This window comes from Podarcis pityusensis (genome assembly GCF_964106645.2).
Source record: "Podarcis pityusensis genome assembly, chromosome: 7".
Classification (NCBI taxonomy): Eukaryota; Metazoa; Chordata; class Lepidosauria; order Squamata; family Lacertidae; genus Podarcis; species Podarcis pityusensis.
In genome coordinates this window covers 47,492,992-47,516,087 of record NC_138031.1, presented here as the reverse complement: position 1 = coordinate 47,516,087, position 23,096 = coordinate 47,492,992, and the positions used below count along the sequence as shown (strand labels likewise).

Genomic DNA, 23,096 nt, shown 5'->3' with positions numbered 1-23,096 from the left:
ATTAATCCTTCCCCAGAATGACAGTTTCAACCCTCCCCATATTTCCAAATCCTTTCTTATTCCCCTCCACATCGGCTCATAATTATTTTTGAATAAGTCTATATTTTTAGGTGTTAGCCAAATACCGAGGTATTTCACTTTTTTGACCACCTCTATCTGCGATTGATGTTGAATTGTTTCTATTATCTTTTGGTTCACATTTTTACCTATCATTTTCGTTTTTGTCTTATTTAATTTAAAGCCTGCGACCTCTCCAAATTGATCTATTTCCTTTAGTATTTCTTCTATTGCAGTTGTTGGTTCTTCTGTCATTATTACTACGTCATCAGCAAAAGCTTTAATCTTATACACATTCTGTCCGATTAACACTCCTTTTATTTTTCCATTTTGTCTTATTGAGTTCAAAAGGACTTCTAATACTATTATAAACAATAACGGGGAGAGTGGGCAACCCTGTCTTGTTCCTTTCTGTATCTTTATCTCTTCTGTCACAGTATTATTTATTATCAATTTGGCTTTCTGCTCTGTGTATATTGCTTTTACCCCGTTAAAGAAGTCATTACCCACCTCCATATGTACTAGATTTTTCAACATAAAATCCCATATCACATTGTCGAAAGCCTTCTCGGCATCCACGAACATCATTATAACTTGTTTATCAATTCTCACAGATAGGTATTCTAACATGTTGATTATGTTTCTTGTATTATCTCTCATCTGCCGACCTGGCAGAAATCCCGCCTGGTCCTTATGAATAATCTCTGATAACAGCCTCTTCAGCCTCCTTGCCAGGATTCCTGCAAATATTTTATAGTCTGTATTTAGCAGTGAGATCGGTCTATAATTTTTAACTTGAGTTGGGTCTGCATCTTGTTTAGGGATGAATGTGATGTATGCCTCCTTCCAGGTCTCTGGGATTTCACCTTTCCTTAAAATATTATTCATCGTCTCTTTCAGAGGACCCACCAAAATGGATTTCATCTCTTTGTAATAGCCTGCAGTGAATCCGTCGGGGCCTGGGGCTTTTCCCCTCTTTAAGTCTTTAATTACTTCTTCTATCTCCTCATTTCTGATTGGGATATTCAGTCGTTGTTTTTCCTCTGTTGAGATTTTCTGCACCCTTTTATCCTTCAGATATCTCTCTATCCTCCTTAAGTTGTTTCTCTCTTTATTGTTATACAGACTTCTATAGTAATTGAGGAACTCCCTCCTAATTCCTTTTGGGTCAGTTATTTCTTCCCTCCCCACTATTATTTTATTTATTGTGCCCTGTTCCTTTCTTTTTTTAATTTGCCAAGCAAGCCATTTGCCTGATTTATTCGAGAATTCAAAATTTTTTTGTCTTAGTTTTTTGATGTTCCACTCCACCTCTCTATTTATTATTGTGGCAAATTGGGCTTGTAAAATTTTTATTCTTTCTTTCGCCTTCTGACAGTTAGGTTTCTGAGATAATTTTTGTTCGTTTACCATTATCTGCTTTAGAATTTCCTCTTTACCTTTTTCTCTATTCTTATTTTTGATTGCATTCTGTTGGATAAAATATCCTCTTATTACTGCCTTACTAGCGTCCCATACTACATTAGCCTTTGTTCCTTTGTCACAATTGTCCGCAAAGTAGTCCATCAATTTTTTCTGTGCATTTTCTACAATTTTCTGGTCATCCAGGAGATAATCTTTCAATCTCCATCTGAAAGTTCTTATCTCTAAACTTTCCAATTCCAATTCTATCGGACTATGGTCCGAGATTACTTTCGGTCTTATTTCTATTAGTTTGGCTCTTGGACATAACTCACTCGAGATCCATATCTGATCTATACGTGACATCGACTGATTAGGTTCGGAGTGAAAGGTGAATTGTTTATCTAATGGATGTCTGAGGCGCCAAATATCTGTCAAGTTACAGTTTTCCACCATTGAGAAGAAGGATTTTGGTAGTTTTCCTTCTTTACTTGCTCCTTCCCTCAGTCTATCCACTTCTAGAGAAACCACCCCGTTCATATCACCCATTAGAATAATTTTTTGGTCCATATATTCTAGTAGTTTCTCTTCTAAGTTTTTGAAGAATTCGGTCTTATTACCATTTGGGGCATATACCCCAACTACCACCAGATTTTCTCCTTGCCAATTAAGACTGACCCCTATCATCCTCCCCTCTTCGTCTTTAAATACTGTTTTTGCTTCGATCTTATTTTTAATATACAATACCACCCCTCTTTTCTTTTCCTTATCTGAAGATTCAAATTCATTTCCCAATCTTTTATTAATTAACACTTTTTTGTGCCTTCTGGCTACATGCGTTTCTTGTAGACAGATAATGTCCAAATTTTTCTTTTTCAGAAATTGCTCAATTTTATTCCTCCTTTTTTTTTCGTTCATCCCATTAATATTCCAATTCCAAATTTTTAACCCCATACTGCCTAACTCTCGCCTAGGTTTTCCTTTTCTTTATAAGTTCGCTGGATCTTCCTCTTCCTCCTCTACCTCTTCGTCCGGTCCGCTTCCTCCTCCCTCCTCCTCCTCCTCTGTTCCTGGTTCTCCTGGTAATCCTCCCTCTGCTCCCCCTGCTCCATTCACCTCTACTCTTAATTCCTTATATTTCCTCAGAAATTTCCCGGTTTCTTCCTGGTTTGACAACCTATGCCTCTTACCTCTATACGTAAATGATAACCCTTCCGGGAATTCCCATCTAAATTCAATTTTATTTTTCTTCAATGTCTGCGCCAATGATTTGTAAGAGTCTCTTCGTTTAAGTAATCTGATTGGGATGTCTTTAAAGATAATTATATAGTTCCCTTCTATATTCAACCTCTTTTCTCTATTCCTTTGAAGAATCCTATTCCTCATTTCCTTATCCTTAAATGTAATCAGGCAATCGCCTGTAAATTTCTTTACTCTTGTTGTTTTAACCCGCATTCTAAATGCGTTCTGTACATTTTTGGCCATTTCCTCAACTGGTACTCCCAGCCATTCCGCTAGCTCCATTATCAGTTTCTCCTTAATATTTTCACTTTGTGTCTCTGGCACAGCTCTAAATCTCAGATTCACCTCCCTCTGCCTCAGTTCATTCATCGCAATAATATCCTTCATCTCTTCCTGTGCCTTATTTAAATCCATCACTTCTGCTTTAATCCTTTCTTTATCCCTTTTCATATCCTTTAGTTCCACCCTTGTCCTCTTTAATCCTTCCTCTGTGAGCTGCGTTCTCCTGAAAACTTCCTTTATTTGGCCTTTAAGTTCATTAACAGTTTCGTCCATTTTTTTATCCATTTTCCCAATCTTGTTGTCCACCTGCTCTAATTTGCGTTCTAAATTATCTTGACTCTGTTTAATTTCCGCAAACATCTTCAAAATATCTGACTTAAAGTCTGCCTCTTGTTTGGAGCCCCTCCTATCGCCTGAGGTCCCCCCATTCATTCCTTTCTTTCCTGTATGTGACATCTTACACTCTTATATTTCTCCGTGCCCAAACAATACCTTTGTCCCCGTAATTATTTCTAATACTCTCCTTTAGTTATCCCCCTTGGTCAATTTTCCTTATATCAACTTTCCGTCGTTATTTTTACTAATCAGAGTTACCAATCCCTTATATATATATGTTTTCAAAAAGTCAGTATAAGGTTTTTGCCGCAACTTCTTCTTTCCTCCACTGGGGGTATTCCAATACCAGGGATTCTTCTCGCCTCTAATCAGGCTAATCCATATTACTGAGTAGGCTTACGGGAATAATTAATGGAAAGTAAATCTAACGAAGGAATAGATAGGAGAGGGTAGATGAAAAAGGAAGCAGGGCAGGGGAGGCAGAAAACGGTCGGGTATCAGAGAGTCACCATCCAGCCACTAGATGTCACCAAATCTCTATGAGCTGGCGTTATTTCTAGGAATATATCAGTGTCTTGTTTCCCCAGAGGTTTAGTCTTTCAAGTAAATCCAAAGTCCCAAGTTTAGCCTCTCAAATAAATCCGAAGTCCCAAGTTTCCAGTTCCAGCAAACAAACTGAAGAAAAAGGAAGATCATACACGCAGAAATACCAATCTAAGTGTAGATAATTGTCCTCTTTTTACTTTTCTCAGTCACCACGCTTAAAGGTTCTTAATGGCGGCGGAGCCTTCTCTTCCGGATTTGGTGTTCCTTATGTTCTAACACAACAATAGAGAAACGCCCCTTCTCCTCTTTACACCCTCTGTTTCACCACGGACGCCTAATTCCGATACTTTATCTCTGGCCCCCCTTCTCTTCCCTCCGTTCTTTTCCTGCTTGTAAAGTTACTTTTTTTTTTTAAGGAAGATACCTGGAGGGAAACAGCGTATCCGCTAAGGCGACTCACTTTCACTTTCTCCTGCACTGGCGTCGCGTTGCGTCTAAGTTGATTCCGGCTTTCCAGCTAAACTCCATTTGCGTCTCTTTGTTACTCCGAAGCTTCCTTGTTCTTTTAACCGCAGAGTTTTAGATGTTTTGCGTTCGGAGTCCTTTAATCTGAGAGCGTACCGCTCTCTCAGCAAGCTTAGGGCTTCGCTATCTGAAGGTGAGTAATGGCTTCCCTCGACCCGCTAGACCTCTCCGCCGCGCTCTTCGCTTCTTCCGAAGCTACCTGGTGGCCGGATTGGTCGCTCTTTGGCCGCGCCGGGAACCAGACCTTCTGAACACCCTCCAGAAGTGTTTTAGGGGGTCTCCGCGCCCTGGAGTTGCCCCTATCCTTCAGAATAGCTCGGGTTCTCCCTCACGGTACGAACCCTGCTTGCGTTGAGATCGCGGTGCACCGGAAGTCCCCGGAAGCCTCCCTCAGGCCTCGGTACGATTTCTATTCTCATCCTGAAGCAAAGTTCTTAACCCGAGGTACTATTTCTGGGTTAGCAGAGTCTGTAACCTGAAGTGTATGTAACCTGAAGCGTATGTAACCTGAGGTACCACTGTATTGTTAAATTGCCTGCATAGGCTTGGCAGAATAGAAAGGTTTCCAGCAAGTATTTAAAAATTGGCACAGAAAAAACTCTGGAGGGTCTTTTAATACCTAATGTAGAAAGCATCAATTCACACTCTTACTTCTATTTCTAACCCTCGTTCCTGGTTTAGGTCTGATGCTTTAGGCCAGATCCTACCACAGCTTGGCAAAGACTGGACACATCAGGGTATTGCAAAGCTCTATCATTCCATTAATGAGTAAGTACCTTGCTTGTAAAAGTTGCGAAACATAGGAATAATTGATTATGCTAATTCAACTAACAACTAAAGATCTAAAGTTTTGAATTCTTGCACAACACTTTTCACTTTTAACCAAAGGTGCATTTCATGATCCTGTATATTTGTATTCTCATTGCCTTCCTATTTAGAAGTTACATTTCAAACTCAAATAACAGAGGAATTAAAATACAGAAGTTAGACATGTGACATGAGGCAAATGTAAGCCAATTCAGCACATTATCATTATTTTCTTCAGTATGCTGCAAACCTCTAGCGTTTGTGAGCAGAGCTTGTGGTGCACAAAAAAAGACCAAAGGAAACTTCAGTCAAATGACTCCAGAGGGAAGGTTCCAGCTTCCTCTTTCTCCTCATGTCAGCCAAAAAGAAATGGGCATGCCTCTAAGTGGCTGCTACTGCTGAAATTTGTGGGATTGAGCAGCAGCAACAACATTGTCCATCTTCAGATTTTCTGCCTTCCATTTCTCATAGCCGCCTGCATGTTCCAGTAGTGGAGGCAGAAGCAGCCTGCCCATGGACTTTCTCTTTTGTGCATCCCTTCTTCGCCCTGTGACAGCTACTGCTGGTATCAAAGAGGGCCCCTCTGCTGACTTGTGTGCTCCTGGAAGCATACTACTAGCATCACTAGCAGATTAAGGCTGTACCAAAAAGATGGAGTCAAGTCTAGGATCCTGGTTCATATTGAAGTAGCTATGAGTTGTGGTGGAAGTGGCAAAGCAGATTACATATAGGAGGAGTAGGAGAAGTAGCAGCAGTAGTACAAGGGGCCACACCCTATGGACAGACTACCAGCTGGAGGATATGGAATAATAAGTGGAAGTCAAGCAAGTTGATGAATACCACAGAAAGGGGGATATGGAAAAGTGAAAGCCTATGGCAGCAACATCAAAAGCTTCAAGGTCTATCTGTTTTTGAGGGAGACTAAAACAGCCCAATCTTAATGTGTGTATACAGTGGGCGTTATTTCCAAGTAAGAGTTGCAGCCTAAATGCTTCAGGGAGTGTGGGGAAGAGAATAAAAGTTGAATTAGTAACCAGAGTTTTGAGAAGTTGGAACCATCTAAAGATTCAAAACCAGTTCAAACCATTTTTGTAGAGAACATTAAATACACTTGAAAGTGTTGTTGTTTTGTTGTACTTTGTCTTTTACCATTATATTTTCCACGCACACCTGTCCCTTGCTGAAAGCAGGGCTTGCAGTGGATCATTACCACCTGCAAAGCTATGCCTCTTTGCCCAGTTTGATTTCATATCATGTGGACAAAGGAAATGGGTCACAGGACATTGCAGTGCCTCACCCATTTGCCAAAGTTGGCCCTCAGGTGGTGGGGAAAGTTGCCAGCTGGCTCCAGTATCCCACCCCTGGAATATAGTCTTAAAGGTGTCTGCACTGGCGCATTAGTTTCTGATGTGACCTTGGGTCAACACACCCTTCTCCCTTCCAGTTGCTTAAATGCTTTATAAAACATGAATAGCTGCCTTCTCTTTTTCAATTCAGTACGATCTGACTGTGACTTCTTGGTGTGAATGGTCTACCACATCAAGAGAGATCTTCCTAATCTAGAATTTCATTCTTAGGAATGGCTACAAGTTTCTGTACTGCTCTGCTCGTGCCATTGGAATGGCAGACATGACAAGAGGGTACTTGCACTGGGTTAATGACAAAGGAACGATCTTGCCCAGGGGTCCCTTGATGTTGTCTCCTAGCAGTTTGTTCTCTGCTTTTCATAGGTATGTAAGCAAAAACACCCTAACAATCTTTGTAAGGGGTGAATTTTGAAATATAACTTTAGAAGCTGAGTGAAACAAGTGTTTTTGTCATCATTTATGGTACCTTGCTTTTTATCATAGCACAATCTGTGATGGACGTAAATTGAAACTTCTAAATATTTCACTTGTATACAGTCACATGGGACTTTGTAGTATTAAAAGCCTATATATTTGATAGAACTGGAGTGGTCCACTGATGCACACCCCTTGTTTGCTAGACCTTAGTCTGATCTTATAAGAAAGTCACTATATTCTATTGAAGTGAGTGGCAATTTTTCACTTTATGTCAGAGAAAGTGAAGGGATGGTGAAGTCAGGGCGCCATTGCAGCAGAATTTAAAAGCTGCTTTTGAGCTTCCCTTTACTACACTGCAGGAGTTGCTAGCTTCTGTAGACTGTATCTGTGTTTAGCCTAGTTCATAATGGGTTTTCTGCCCCCCTGTGCAGGAATAAATAAGTAGCTGGATTGAATATGAACATATGAAGCTGATTTGTACTGAGCCTGACCATTGGTTCATCTATCTCAGTATTTTGTACTCTGACTAGCAGCAGCTCCCCAGGGAATCAGACAGAGGTTCTTTCAACACCTTCCAGATTCTTTAATTGAGAATACCAATAATTATACCTGGGCTCTTTCACATACATATGCTCTGCCACTGAGCCCCTTCTTCCAAATGAATATGTTAAACTGTACCGTCTTTACAGCTTCATTGCAAGGCAAAAGCTGGCACATGGCAACAGCATTTCAGGAGGAGGCAATAGCTGTAGTTGCACTGATTTAGATCAGTGCCTAGCTGTCTTCATATATTGTTTTGTTTTCATCTGTTTAAATGACCTTTTTAGGAAGAGCAGAACTAAAACTTATAACTTTGTTAAGAACCTGGACAATATTTTTCTAAGGTATTGTCTTAGGCCACAGAAAATATCTGATTTTTTTTTTTAATGTTTTGCCCCCAGGGAAGTGATAGAAAAGAAACCAGAGAAATTCAAAATTGAGTGTTTAAATGATATCAAGAACTTATTTTCTCCATGTGAACAACCCTTCTATGCTGCTTTTGGAAACAGACCTAATGTAAGTCTGCACCATCCAACAATTAGTTAAAATGTTCTGCTGTTTTACATGAATATGCTAAATGCACAAATAGTTCTTGAAACTTAGGAAGGAGTTTGAGATGATTTTTCACGTATCTCTATATGGGTTTCGGAATGAGTACATGCATATGAATTTTGTAATATGACATTTTCTCAATTAAAAAAATGGCACTATGGCCTCTAGTCTAAAATGTAGTTGTGTTGACTGCAGGATGTGTATGCTTACATGCAAGTTGGAGTTCCAGACTGCAGAATATTCACAGTCAACCCAAAGGGTGAACTAATCCAGGAACAAACAAAGGGAAACAAATCTTCGTAAGTATAGGGTTTTTAAAAGCAGTGGGAAGAATAATTGTTGAATTGATTTGGGTAACCATGCTGCCTAGTATGTGCAATTTTAGGAAGGTGCCTAAAATCATGACTATCAGTCAGTGTATTAAATGATTTGACTATGGGCAGAAGTCAGTTGTGGAGGTGATTAAACCAGGCAAGGTTTATATCCCATTAAACACACCCAGAATCAGACAAGCATTGATTTTTAGCACTGCTGTTTGGCTATATTAAGCCTTCAATCCTATAGATGTTTACCTGTAAGTCCCACTGAATTTGGTGGTCTTGCTTCTGAATAGGCATGTACAGGATTGCACTGTATAATGAGTAACCCTTCCTATTTATTTCTGCATACAGGTATTACAGGCTGAGTGAACTAGTAGAACATGTGTTTCCACTTCTTAATAAAGAACAGAGCTCTGCTTTTGTATGCCCAGAATTCAGCTCCTTCTGCTATTGGAGAGAACAGCTTCCTGAAGTGAACATAGAAGACTTAGCTTGAACAGCACTGATCACAGAGAACCTCCTTCCACAGAGGCTCCTTTATCCTTTGGTACCATGTGTCTTATTAAATACAGGAAGCGCCAAAGGTTTGGCATAAGCAAATGAAATGCAAGGCTGATCTCTCTCTTTGTTCTTTTAAGATGTCCTTACTGTTTGATTTAAGGCATTAGAAAGATAGCAATCCTTTGAAATAGCAGACCATCCAGAGGATAGAGGACAGAAAATGAAAATTTAGTTGCAGATTTGCATCTTCATATATACAAACCACAGTGGATGTGTGTGATGTTATGTATGTTAGCCTCCTTGATATATCATCTTAAAGGAAAAGAGAAAAAAGTATGTAAAATTGATAACAGAGATTTAATAGGCCCACTATAGGAATTATATTTAGTACTTAAACCAGCACTTAGGCTGTTTGAGATACAATGTCTCTCTCATTATTAATTTCTTTAAAAATATCTTAAGGATTCATGAGTTCGTGTGTAGTGGTCACTCTGTTTTGCTACACCGTTAAAGAACTGAGGATTGTAGTGGAAATGGTACTTCTATTACCCACTCATGGTTGTGTTGCCTTTAAAAAAAGAAGAAGAACAAACAACTACTATACAGTGATTGGGGCTGTCTGAGATGCTTTTTCTTTCTTGCAGCAATTTTGCTTCCCTAAGCTGCTACGTGAAATTAGAATTCTAAAGAACAGTAAGAACATCTTTGCTGCAAACAGCTGACATCTCTTAATTGCACTTAGCATGGGTACTGTATAGATCAGCAGGCAACAGATTCAGAAAATATTCAGGGATAAATTCTTGTTTTATAGAAGGTAATGTATATAGTCAGTCTTTAAAACTGGAACTACTATTAATGCCTTTCCAGAACTCTGTATCAGGGTTTTTCAGTTTTGATAAAAGTGGCACAGGACAAGAGCATCCAAGTGAGAAATACTGTGTGTGTCAGGTACAAAATGTTACTTCTGTTTAGACATTTAGTATCTTAGCTCCACAGTGGATCCAAAAGCAATCGAGGTCCTGATTTAAGTAGCCAGTTGTCTTACATTCTTTCACCTATTTCTATCCAACCCCTGACACAAAAATGATAGTTGATTAAAACGTCTATAAGCAAAAACATTCCAACTCCCTGCCAGGTTGGTCTAGTATGCCATAAACCAACTCAAACTGAAAGAGTTAACATTTTTGAATCATCATATAACTTGAAGCTAGGTCAGTCCTTAAGAACTGAAATGCTGACTAATGCTTTCCTGGTCACCCAAAGTATCCATGTAAACGTATCAAAACTGTATTCTCTGCCAGGTATGAACTACTAAATTTAATCTGCAGGTTTGCTACCGGTGCTGGTTTTATGTTGTCAACTATGGTAGCAGCCTTTAAGGACTAGACGTAGTGCGCTCAACAAAATCTTTATCAGACTTATCGAGGAGTTTCACAACTAGTAATTTGCTCCTTTTGACTTTGTACAGCGAAAACATTTGAGACTAATTAGATCAGTACAGTAGATGTAACCTTAGAAAAATGTTGGGGCTTGAAATTTCTAACTAAACAGTGATTGGGCTCTATATTGTCATGTGGTTTGAAACTATTTTTCAATCAGATATCTTAAAGTAATAGAATTACCTAAATCTCCACACACAAGGAAGTACAAGTTATAGCTCTAGTAAAGAAAAGCCTACTGTACTGGATAAAATTCACTCCAACATTTAGCACTTGTTCATTTTCATATTATACGGTATTCTGTAAAGCAGTCTGAAAATTTGAAATATCCTAGATTAAATTTCAATTTGAGTTGAATGCTTGTTTCACATTATGCTCTTAATCTTTTTTTTCCCTCTCCCTCTTTATTCTGAGGTACGGTACATTATTTCACATTTGCAGTAATAGGTTATCTTGCTCCTCATAAGGCATCAGTACTGTTAACTGGAGTGAATAATTCTGACAGTGTTTGGAGCGGAGATCTGTGTGCTGCTTTTGAATATTAAGAATTTCCAAAACTTCTGGAAGAATTCCCTTTTGCTTAATGCTGAAGAGTACTCTTGAGTCACCTTGATCCAAACACTTCCTTCATTTGAACAAAATATGCACTTCTTAAAATGATATACTATTGTTTTCTATCTCTTGGTCTCAATTTGAATGGCACTATGCAGACCATTACATGATGAGTTTGGATTTTACCTCAGTGACTCCAGAGCTGCTCATTGGTAGATGGTGGTGCCCAATATAGCTATCTGCTAGAGGTAATTTTTAATCTGTTTCCTTGCTGTACTGGAAATGGATGGTTTGGAACTGGTATTGGGAAACAACGCTTGTACTAAATCTATTTCAGATCAGCACAAGTTTCTTAGTTCTTTCCATGAAAGAGATATACATTTGTGTTTATGAACAAAGAACCTTTTAAAGGCTGTTTTTGAATATGCATTTCCTTTTACTTTGGAAGTGTATTGAACAGCTTATGCTGCACCTCTCAAATCATTTACCTGGAATTTGTCATATAAAATGAATACAAGTAAAGTAAGGAGCTGGGAAATCAAAGCCTGCAAGTAATGCATGGATAATTAAGGCAATCTCTGCTTGTTTATGCAAGAAAACAGTTGTTTTCTGTTGCAGTGTAAAGGTTCTAGATCTCTTGTGTCCTTGTGTTAAGACTAGTATTTGGAGGAGAGAATGTGTGTGTAAATGCAAAAATAGTCTCTATTAAGCAGGGTAAATGGGATCCTTGAAAAACAGTACTCCGCTATCCATATACTTTTTCAAGAATTGTGCCCTCATCTGGAAAAATATTATATGACTCAGCATTGGAAACTTCTAAATGCATTCAATTTATGCAAATATGACTGTGATGCAGGCTGGTAACTGAAGTGCAAGATATATCAAGTCTTTAAAGCAACTAACGTGTAAGACAGATATATTAGAACTGATACCTTTGCGATAAGGCTTTCATCAGCAAAACTTTTGACACCTTTCTTTAGAGAGCGTGAGAATCTACATTGTGGTTGGTTCTGAATGCAAGATTGGAGATAATTCTTCAGTACATTCTATTTAATTGTGTTATAACCAGTTTTTTCTTTGATATACCTTTATTCACTTATTAATCATTGAACATTCCAGTACAGTGTTTTTTTTTTGTAAAGACTGGTCTGTTAGGAAAAAAATGTCCACTGTGCTGTGTTAATAAAATTTACAATAAAACCTCACTACATGTGTTATCTTTATACATTTGAAATTATTCCCTGTGGTGCTCAGAACGGCCTGCAGCCTAATCACAGAAATTCCATTCAGTACAATATAGGAAAAAGTTACCTTGGGTGTAGAGGAGAATAAACACGGAAGAGACAGTCAGCTGAAAAAGCCTGTAGTTATGTTCATTTTGGACTCTACCTGAAAGTAGGCTGAAAAGGTTTTGGGTTACCATATAAGTGATTCAGAAATGCAATTTCCATAAAAATTACTTTTTTGCTGCAGAACTGGGGCTGGTGAGCCTCCTCCATGGTGGCTAAATGCAGTTGGGGGCTGGGGCAAAATTTCTGCCAACTACAATAAAGCACTAGATTTTTACTGTGACTGCCTCTTCTGGAGACATGAGGGAGACCTTCAGTAAAGGCACAACCCATTGTTTACTGAAGGGCTCCTGGCCATTCCCACAGAAGAGCAGCAGTCTTCTATTAAGTATGAGTAGATAGGACTAAGACTACAGTACACAAAACTATCTGCACTATCTGCGATAAAGAAACTCCAGTCATAACCTACAGAACAAGTACATGTAGCGCCATCTTCAGTATTTTAGGGTAGGCTACAAGTTTGTAATAACTTGGATGAACTGCAAGAGTGAAGCAGCAAGACAAGAAGAGAAATTTCACAGGCCTCATGAGGGATGTTCTTTCCTTGGCTGCAGGAGTTCCTAGCACCATTAGTAGATTACCAAGTACAGAAAAAGGAGGGTGTGGCCTATTTGGCTGGGTGTCTTTGCTTTTTAGTATTTAGTCTGCTGCAAAAACAAACACATAAGGGAGTGATGCTATTTAGACCATGTTATATTATGCCTGTTCTCAACTTCCACTTTTCCCAGATGAAAGCTTTTAGGACATCAGATACTTACAAGAACCGAATTCTGTGTGAACCTCGTACTTCTAGCATAGTAGTTCAAATATCACCTTTTTCCTGAATTTACTCTGTGGCCTTGGGCTCCATTCCCCCTATCTAAAATATGATGACAACATGATTTACAAGAGCACGTTAATGCACATGAAATGCTTTGAAGACTAGAAAGTGAAATACAAAAGTTATTGCTGCAACAACTGCTATAATTTTCAACAGCTAGTTCAAACTTAAGTGAAAAGGACCTCCTTTGCTGCTTTCAGCATTTTAAGGATAATGCATGAAAACAAGATAGTTTCACAAGGATAATTTTTAAATTTATTTAACTAGCTTCAATGACTCAGGATTGCAATTATAAAGTCTCTATTTCAAAAGTTAATAAACAGTGCATAATTTACTTTGAACATATTTCAGTGATACCCCCATAGTAACTACTGTTCTTTTGTAGGATGTTTAAATGTCCATAATCTAAAAGAAAGTCAACTGAGGGAAAGAAAATATAGTCATGTAAAGATTGCACTTAAAACAGAAGTATTGAAGGTGATGAAAAAAAATGAGGAATAAAATATTAAAGCTTCACCATTTATTCATTACTCCCCTCTATGCATGAGAAATGGAAGGATATAGAAACACCCCACTGAATGTGGAGTATATTTCATCAGAGTCTGTGTAGGCCAGCTTGCCCCCAGTAACTACAATGCTTACTTCAGCTCCAGCTTTGAGGTGAAGAACAAGATGGAAAGCCCCCGTTCCACCACAAGTTCGTTTCCCTGATCGTGGTCGGTGGTGTTCGAGCAGCTCTCTCCTGTAGCCAGCTGTGTGGAGCTGAGCAATACTTGCATTGGAAACGGACAGCACAGCTTCTACGTATTCATCTCTCTCTGGAGCTAGAACAGCTGTGATCAGATAACGACCTTCATAGGGAGATGTAAAGACGCCTGCAATGAAGACACACATTAATCAAAACACACGTGTACAGTTGGCCCAAGTCCAATTCCTACCGCTTTTTCAAATAACACAAATATGTCAGTACAATAACTGGGAGGAAATAAAGGGCATTTAATCTGAACGTGTCATATTTTATTTGGCATGACAACGAAGAGGAGTTCTTCACATAAAATTCCTCTTATGAGCTCATTCTCCCTTAGCTCCTGCATATGCTTATTATACATTTTTATCCACTGAGCTGATTGTGATTTCACTTCAGTTCCCCAATGCATAGGAAAGAATGCAATGGTGTCTGCTGTTAGCAAGTTCTCCCAACATTAAATCCTTCAGTTCTGCCACTTGTATTTGTGATTTATGGGGGGAAGACAGCATGCTCAAGGACTAAACAATATTGGGTAGATTAAAAGAAATGGATGTTAGCAATGGAGTTAATGCCAGCCTCAGCAGCTTGAGGGATCTGAAAAATGTATCAGTAGTGTCTGCTCTCACACTAACTTGGACCGGAAGGGAACCTCCTATTAAGCTGCTTTATATAAGCAGGTACAAGTCGAGAAAATGCCGGAATGCATTTAAATTCTACAGAATTTAAAATTTTAAAAAATCATTCAATAGATTCTGCTCCCGTTTCCCTTTATCAATTATGAACCTTTCAATACCTGTTTTAGGGTTATAATGGTTTCCATCATTTACAAGCACTTTGTTGAAATGTACCACACCCACACCATTAGGGAAAGGTTTCTGAGTGAGACCAGCAGAGAATGACACTGGTGAAGTAACAGCTGCTCCTAGAATGAAGAAGTGATCATAATTTAGACACATAATGCAGCATTACAAGTGCTTTAGCTGGTCTCATACACAAAGTTCTCGGCATGCCCTTAATTGAACGAAAACAAAACAAGCACACCTTTTGCAGTTTCACCACTGTTGGGACGACTGAAGGTCCTCTTCTATTTACACTTTTCCTATCATCTACAAAGTGAATAGCAATATTATCCCTATCTCATTCAGCAACAAATGTTTAGGCAACACTGTCTTAGTTCTACATCACCAAAAGTGTGTGGAATGAATAAACACAATGGATATAGCTATATGCTTTACGTACCACATACCAATTATGCTAAAAGAGATTACCACCACATGAAGATGACCTTCATGGCTTTAAGCCTTTGGGCTTCTCCAAGAAGGCCCAATGCAGAGAGTACTAGGCCAATCTACAGATCACAACCACCACATGGAGGCTACTGCAACATGCTCTATTTCACAACTGCTAAGGGGTAAGTGTGTTGCATAACACAAACTTGCTAAATAGACTGCTTTCATTGCAAGCCTTCGATTTTAGTCCCATGTGCTGCCACAATGAAAGTGACCATTCCTTATAAGTAACTAAGTTCAAAGTGGACAAGCAGTTGTTGCAATCCATCTAAGAGTAATATATGTACAATTCTTCTACTTCATCCACCTAGCAGAGCAGTGTAGTGCATGCAGAGCCTGCTTAGAAAAAAGCAGTCATTCTAAGGAGTGCTGTAGATGGATTTAGCTTCCCCTACCCAGTCCTTCACATTGAAGTACTTTTCTAAATAGTCTCTGCATATTCCCTTGCTGCAACTGTTCTATACACACATTCAAAAGTGGTGTTTTAATTAACTTTCACTTACCTCCAGTTTAACATTTTTGTAGCTATTTCCTTTTATTCTTTAATTTGTGATTGTATGGAATTGACATGACTTTCAGCTAGTACAATAAACTTACCATATTTTTTGCACCATAACACTCACTTTTTTCCTCCTAAAAAGTAAGGGGAAATGTCTGTGCGTGTTATGGAGGGAATGCCTATGGGCGGCATGCCTACGGATTTTCCTCCTCTAAAAACTATGTGCGTGTTATGGTCGGGTGCGTGTTATAGAGCGAAAAATACGGTACTTTGATTGATTTCTTCTTCAATCAGTGTGTCCTTCTACACAGTAGCTGCTCCTTTCTGGGCCCTGCAAACCTATTGTCCCTGGGAGGGCATGGAGCAGGACCAGTAGGGAGGGGGCATAGCCTGGGAAGGGTCCCAGGAGCCAGACAGAGGCCTGGAGGGGCACATTTGGCCTCCAGACTTGGAGTTCCTCACCCCTGCTTAACGGACTGCAGAACCACACCTCCAACTGCAGTCAGATAAATTTTCAGGTAACTATTACAGCATTTGTATATACACACTATATAAGTTTTTAAGATGTTGATACAATAGATTGCTCACCATTATCTTAATCTCCATTATTTCAGTGGCTTTTCTTAAACAGTGGAGCCACATAACAGCCTAATATGAGAAAGCTAACTTTATCCAAGTGTTAGCAGCAGTGCTATGCTCTCTGCAGTCACCTGCACACAGTCGGGTCTGGAACATGTCAACAATCAATTACTTTAAACAGTTTAAGATGACAGTAGAATAGTTTCTGATCTTTAGCTGAAGGAAGGGTTATGGTTAGCTAAGTCTCTCCATGCCTAGCCTTGCATGAAGATTGAAGGTAATAAACTACTAGATACAAATTATTGGATCTGTGTGCATGCCACAATGTATGGATTCAATGCCAGCACTCAGCCATATGTTGAAGTGTGTGTTTCACTCATGATACACCTCATTTCCCCAGACACTATGCTGACATATATGCCTGTTTTCAGCACCAGCCTTTGTGCTCCTCCTTGGGTAGGATGCCTGAGAGAGGAGAATATCACAAGCTTTCCTTTGTAAACAGAGGGAAAGCAACAAGGAGGTATTTAAAGATCCTCTCTGCTTATTTACTTAGTTAATAGCCTTTTACATGCATCTTGTGAACTGCCCTGAGAACTATGGATGAAGGGCTGTATACAAATTACTAAATAATGATCTCTAGGTGTCAGGGACAGGCAGGAATCTGAAGGGTGAACAGAGGAGGCAGCGGGGCAGGAGGATGATTCAGGGAAAGTAATTTATAAGTTTCAGATTTTGAAACTATACTAGAAGAAATAGTTTCTTAGTTAATATTTCAGGAAATAACTGTCATCTGAAATAGTATTTATGCTATAAACTGCTTTAGTAAATGCCACCAAGCAAGTTATGGGAATTAGCAAAAAGAAAAGAAAAAAAAAATCTGAAAACGTGGGATTACCTTGTTCAGTTGTAGAGGGAGGCCGTGGAAGTTTTGGATAACCTACAAACAAGTATGGAAAAGATGTGTATTTCAAGCAAATTTACAGTCTCTAATAATGAAACACCCCTCCTGTCAAATGTGATTAATTCCAGTACCACCAGCATCTGTACTATAGTACTTAGTAACTTCTGCATCTGCATTTCTCAGAATTTTTGGAGTGGTCCTTTTGAAATGAGTAGCATTATAGTAGACTACCTGTAAGTGGTTTAATTACTGCTATTTAAATGAAGAATTTAGAGGGCCATGACCCGGCACATTCTCATTCCCTTCCTGCATGTTTTAGTGAAGAAAGGAATATACATAGTGGCTCCTGCTACCATCTATACAATGTTGGTGGGAAGCAGCAATATTGCAGATAGGAATGGCTGTTATCCTCCACTGCAGTGGTGTGCAATGTTAGCAAATCACTCCTCCGAGGCTGCATTATGTGATTGGTGTAATTCACATGACTGAGAAGAAGCGTGAGAACCGGATACAGTCCTATCTGCATGTACTATGTAATGTACTTTCACTTTTACTGGTTGTCTGCCTGTTCTCTCTTGGAGCTGAATGAGAGAGAGCCATGATTCTGTGTCTGTATATAGTATAAATAAATACGTAGTTTAGATCTACGGATGGTTCGTTCTTCTTGCTGCGCTATGCCAGAAGATTAGCATGCATCTTTCATCTGGAAGATGTCACTGAAGGGCACACTGGAACGAACGAACGTGCCATTCCACAGTTGTGCTTACCAGGAGGACACTCGGAAAGGTCAGTGGGACTGAGGGGGCCTCTGGGCGACCCCAGAGCATCATAAATCCCAACATGCAAAGGGAAGGAGCATTGGATTCCCCAGGTATGTTGGTATGGAACAGTCATATTTTTTACACAGAACATCTGATCACCGGATTCTGAATAAATATGCATATTTTATCAATGACAAGAAACAACAAGTAACTCAGAGATAATCTGCTCACCTGGTGCTCCAGCAGACCCTTCGGAAACCAGCATGTTATTCTGGCCATTTTGGCCATTTTTGGTTTTTTTCCGTCCTTTTTCCGACATTAAAACTGTACCAGGAGGTCCTGCCTGTCCAGTTTCCATAAATATCCCACTTGACCCAGGCAAGGAAGGTTTTGATCCTGCTTTAAATCCTGGTGATGATGGCCGTAGAGGTGTCCTGGAATCTGGTGGCTGAAGAGGTATTCCTTGCAATGGTGGTTGTACGATTATTTGTGGATCTGATGGTTTCAAAGGTATTCTTAGTTCTGGAATCTGTAGGTGTATTCTTGGCTGTGATGGCTGCACATGTTCCCCTGGTTGTGGCTGTAGTGGTGTCCTTGGCTGTGATGGTGCTGGATGTGGTTGTAATGGTTTTCTTGGATCTGGTGGTGGCAGGGGAATCTTTTCTTGTGGTTTCCTTGGTAGTAATACTGCTGGATTTTCAGCTAAAGGTTTGTAGAGGGAAGAAAATGGACCAATCAGAAGTTTTGGCTAACTTGGCTTGAATAATATTTGAATATATGATTATAAGAATGGCAAAGCCTCTCCTCTTCCGTGAGGGGAGGAGCTGCGAGCAGGACTCACTTCCCGCGCTTTGCAGGGGGGCGTGGTTGGGCCCCCTGAGTCACAGGGAGTGCCGGGCCTGCATCACACCCTCAGCCGGCCAATCCAGCTAGCTGGGGGGCATGGTTTGCCGCATTTAAGCAGTCATGGGCCCTGCACTCTGCCTGTTTTGTTCCTACATGCACGGAACAAACCATCACAACTTTGTAAGGTTTGGCGGTCCGGCATTGGAAAATGTGTTGTGTGTTGGGGGGGAGGTTGTGGCCATCACCTACCCCTCCCTTTGAAGGGTATTCCGTTAAAGAAATCTGGTGGTCATGGTTCCTGTCCGAAGCCCAGGTGGTGGCTAGAGCCATGGCATGACCCTCCGGTGACTCTAGGGGAAAGCTTCCAGTTGATTTGCATCAACAACCTCTTCCTACAGGTTGTTAACCCTGTCTTGTTTTTGCAGACACAGGGCTAAGGACATATCTTTCCCGATTTAACATTTCATTCTATTTTTGAATTCAGATTGTCTAACTAGGGCCTTGCAAAGCTGGGAATATGGCCAAGCTTTTCAGTAACCTTTGCCTCTACCTAGCAGACCCAGAGCAAGCTCCCTCAAAATTGTAGGCCTATGCCAACTGGCCCAGCTCCCGTCCCAGTTCTTGCCTGTTTCTAACCATATAATATACTTGTCATTGTTGTATAAGTTCACAGATGGTTTTGTGGGAAGCATATACAAGGATTAAAAGCTGTTACCTATAGAACATCATATCATGATCCATACTGCTTTAGAGCTTAGGGCTATGAGAGGCAGAGCTAAGCAAAAACATGGGTATGTTTTGCTTTGCTTTCTCCATTGCCAGCAAAGGGGAAGCCCCACTTTTATTACATAAGACTTGCTAGATGATCACAGCCAAATAATACGTCAGCAGTGCTCAGTGGGATTTATAAAGCAGTTTATGTTGATAAATATTAGTATGTTTACCATTTTAAAAATGCATAATGCACTCTGGGGACTGAAAAAAATGCTACTTAAGTGCTGAAGGGAAATTGCTGCTGCACTGACTGCACTGAAAGATATTAGTTCGTATTCTAACATATATGCAGTTGCTGCAGGGTTATCTTGAATATGACAAAGGAAAATTATGAAAGAAATAGTTCACTGAGATACGAGAAGTGAACAAATCAAATGAGCAAGCTGTTTCCATGTGATCCTAGTAATTGGCCTACCCAAAATGCTTGTCAGGACCAGCTTCCATAGCACAGTTGCCGGGACTGATAGCTCCTGCTTCCTACTTCCCCCTAAGTCCCGTGAGAGGGAGCCCTTGCTTCTTGTTCTGCCACATGCATAGGTCCTTGTGTCCTTGGGGATAAAGGGGAAGGGGAGCCTAATGCAGTAGGACAGGCAGTCCTATAGAAGGTACAACTGCAATATATACTAATAACTGCAGATGGTGGGGAAACAGGTCTGCTAAACCAGCCTCTCTTAGCCTTGGTTCTTGGCTTGCAAAATGACAGTAATCACCCTATTTCCAGTGCTTTTCCCCCCTGGGGGGACGCAGAGGTACGCACAGCCCTAAACATTTTGTGAATCTAAGTTTAGCCTCATTGATGGGCAGTATTTCAATATGATTAGGAAAATGAGAGTACCCCTAAACATTTTTTAAGAAAAAGAGCACTGCCTATTTCACTGAGTTACTAGCAGGGATGAATATGAAGACCTTTAGAAAAAGTGATTATTAATAACGTCATAAACAGAGCAAGTGTTATTTAGGATAATCTATGTGAATGTTGCTTAGGCAGTGCAAAATTTCATATAGAAAAAAAAAATCCTACAGCTCCCACTGCCCTCTGGACATTCGCTATTTAAAAAAATGGGCACCCTATCAAACAATACTGTTGTATCTTCTATAGTATAAATAATTGTGCTGATAGATGTGTTAGCTAAAGTATTACTATGTTTAGCAGGCTGAGTGAACTCCAGAGTTATGAGAGAATACAGAGATATGAGTGGAAATACATTTCTGCACCATTCTGTTCTGCTTATCTGAGGCAGATAAACTATGTTGACATTGTAAGTGTCATTGCTGAATTTAGCAATATTCTGATAAGGTGGTGCTCCAAAGGCCCTATTCCAAGGAAAGTGACAGCAAGGAGAAGATCCTGCAAACATCCCATTATCCCAACATGTTTTATTTAAGGTAGCACAATACTTCAAATTGTGCGGCCAAATTATGTGGCCTTTCAATATCATAGGGTTTTAATGACAGGAGAAGGCATACCATAACGAATTTCCATTCTGCACATCTCTTAAAGATACAGATTCCGTCCTGTGGGTGCCCCTGACAATGCTACATTCTCTTGGCTCTTTGGCACAGAATATTCTACATCCTTTCTGACAACCAACAAAATGGAAGCAGCAATTGCCAATGTTCACTTCTTCATCCCACATCCAGTGAATGTGATCAAAAGATATATAACTCCCCACCCCCAATTTGAATAGCATCTCCTTTGCATTGCAATGATGCGGAGTTACAGAATTAATTACTTAAAATTTCACCATAGTGGACAGTGAGACAAATAATGTGGTTTTGTTAGAAGCCATACTGCAGTGCAGCAGGAATAGCGCTGCATGGGATGAATATATGGTGGAATAGAAATTGATACCGTCTTATACCTGAGCTGACCAAGCCTCCTGTTACTAGGACTGGTATGAAGGTCACCCACTCAACCAATCTAGTTCAACCACAAGCATCCTTTGCAGCACACTTTGCTCCCCCCACCCCGACCTTCCTGACAGTAATATACAGAAGGTCCACAACTTCCATGGTGGTTATATTCTGGCAGAGGGCCTTCTCAGTAGTGGCGCCCGCCCTGTGGAACGCCCTCCCATCAGATGTCAAAGAGATAAACAACTACCTGCCATTTAGAAGACATCTGAAGGCAGCCCTGTTTAGGGAAGTTTTTAATGTGTGACATTTTAATGTATTTTTAATCTTTGTTGGAAATAGCCCAGAGTGGCTGGGGAAACCCAGCCAGATGGGCGGGGTACAAATAATAAATTACATTATTTATTATTATTATTATTATTATTATTATTATTATTATTTATTTATTTATTTATTTATTATTATTATTAATACTGGTGATCGCGCCTAAGGCCAAAATTGAGTATAGTCAAAACCCACTGGGCCGAAGGATGTGTGGGACTGCTAAAGTCATTCTTCCCAGAACACTGCCACCTTAACCATGAGACTCTTAATCTCAGGGTCATGGGTGGGTGAAAGTTTCCTACAATTTTGGGAGTTGGACTAGACGACCCTCATGGTCCCTTACAACTCTACAAGTCTGTGATTCTGTAAGGTGTCATCACCTCCTTTAGCAGGCTACAATGTAGCTTTCTTTTTGTTTAGTTATAGCAGTCTGATTCTCGAAATGTTTTTTAGCTTTGTTTCATTCACAAAGGAAAAAGCTAAGTGCAATTTACTTCTGCATCTGCTTGACTGAATATCCCCCCCCCCCCGAATCACAGAATTGTAGGGTTGGAAGAGACCCTAAGGGCTATCCAGTCCAACCTCCTGCAATGCTGGAATCTCAGTGAGATAGATTCTGTTCAGAGTATGCTGTGAATACAGAAGTGGCATAGAGGGTCAGAGCTTTTTCACAGAAGCTCCGAGAATTATTCTAGATACAGTGGTACCTCAGGTTAAGAACTTAATTCGTTCCGGAGGTCCGTTCTTAACCTGAAACTGTTCTTAACCTGAAGCACCACTTTAGCTAATAGGGCCTCCTGCGGCCGCTGCGCTGCTGCCGCGTGATTTCTGTTCTCATCCTGAAGCAAAGTTCTTAACCCGAGGTAATATTTCTGGGTTAGTGGAGTCTGTAACCTGAAGCATATGTAACCTGAAGCATCTGTAACCCGAGGTACCACTGTATATAATAATACTAAGCAAAGGAAGTTCATATACCAAATCAGCTTTTGGCTGCCGTCTGTCAGCTAATCATTGGCTGAGTTACTGAAGTGTCACAAAAGTCTTCATAGATACTCTAACTGCTAATGAGCAAGAGTAATTCATGGAATGTAAGAAGCTAGCCTGTCAACATGTGTTGCACTCAAATAATCAAACACACATATTGCACTAATTACGAAGACCACACACATTTGTAAGTAAGTTCCTTTCCCTTTAAATGCAAATATATGGGACCCTACATTTCCCCCAGTCTTCATTTACATGTCTTTTTAAAAAGACAAGACACAAATATATATGGACGAACACACACATTCTTATTTGATAGCATGTGCCTATAGTGCAAAATAGTTTGTAAGAAGCAGCCATGCTAATCTTCCCTGCATAATCCCAGTGTTAAGATAAAAGTGACCCTAAAGAAGGCAAGTTTTCATTTGACACTCTGAACTCTAACAGATAATCAAGTACAAAATACATGTTCCTTGCATCA

The 23,096-nt window shown here is 39.9% G+C and overlaps 2 protein-coding genes across 2 annotated transcripts in view; one reads left to right on the top strand and one right to left on the bottom strand.

Moving 5' to 3' along the window:
- LPIN2 (lipin 2) overlaps nt 1-12,089 on the top strand; it is a 46,873-nt gene extending 34,784 nt beyond the window's left edge. Inside the window, exons 16-20 of the mRNA XM_081013102.1 lie at nt 5,071-5,157; nt 6,774-6,926; nt 7,922-8,036; nt 8,268-8,371; nt 8,744-12,089. Coding sequence (XP_080869228.1) covers nt 5,071-5,157; nt 6,774-6,926; nt 7,922-8,036; nt 8,268-8,371; nt 8,744-8,888 — 604 coding nt within the window. The 3' untranslated portion in view covers nt 8,889-12,089. The remainder of the gene's footprint in view (nt 1-5,070; nt 5,158-6,773; nt 6,927-7,921; nt 8,037-8,267; nt 8,372-8,743) is intronic.
- A 1,207-nt stretch (nt 12,090-13,296) lies between these two features.
- Nucleotides 13,297-23,096, bottom strand: part of EMILIN2 (elastin microfibril interfacer 2) — a 32,766-nt gene continuing 22,966 nt past the window's right edge. The window contains exons 5-8 of the mRNA XM_081013073.1: nt 18,065-18,535; nt 17,067-17,108; nt 14,595-14,723; nt 13,297-13,928 (exon numbers count right to left, since the gene is read on the bottom strand). Of these exons, the coding sequence (XP_080869199.1) occupies nt 13,591-13,928; nt 14,595-14,723; nt 17,067-17,108; nt 18,065-18,535 (980 nt within the window). The 3' untranslated portion in view covers nt 13,297-13,590. The remainder of the gene's footprint in view (nt 13,929-14,594; nt 14,724-17,066; nt 17,109-18,064; nt 18,536-23,096) is intronic.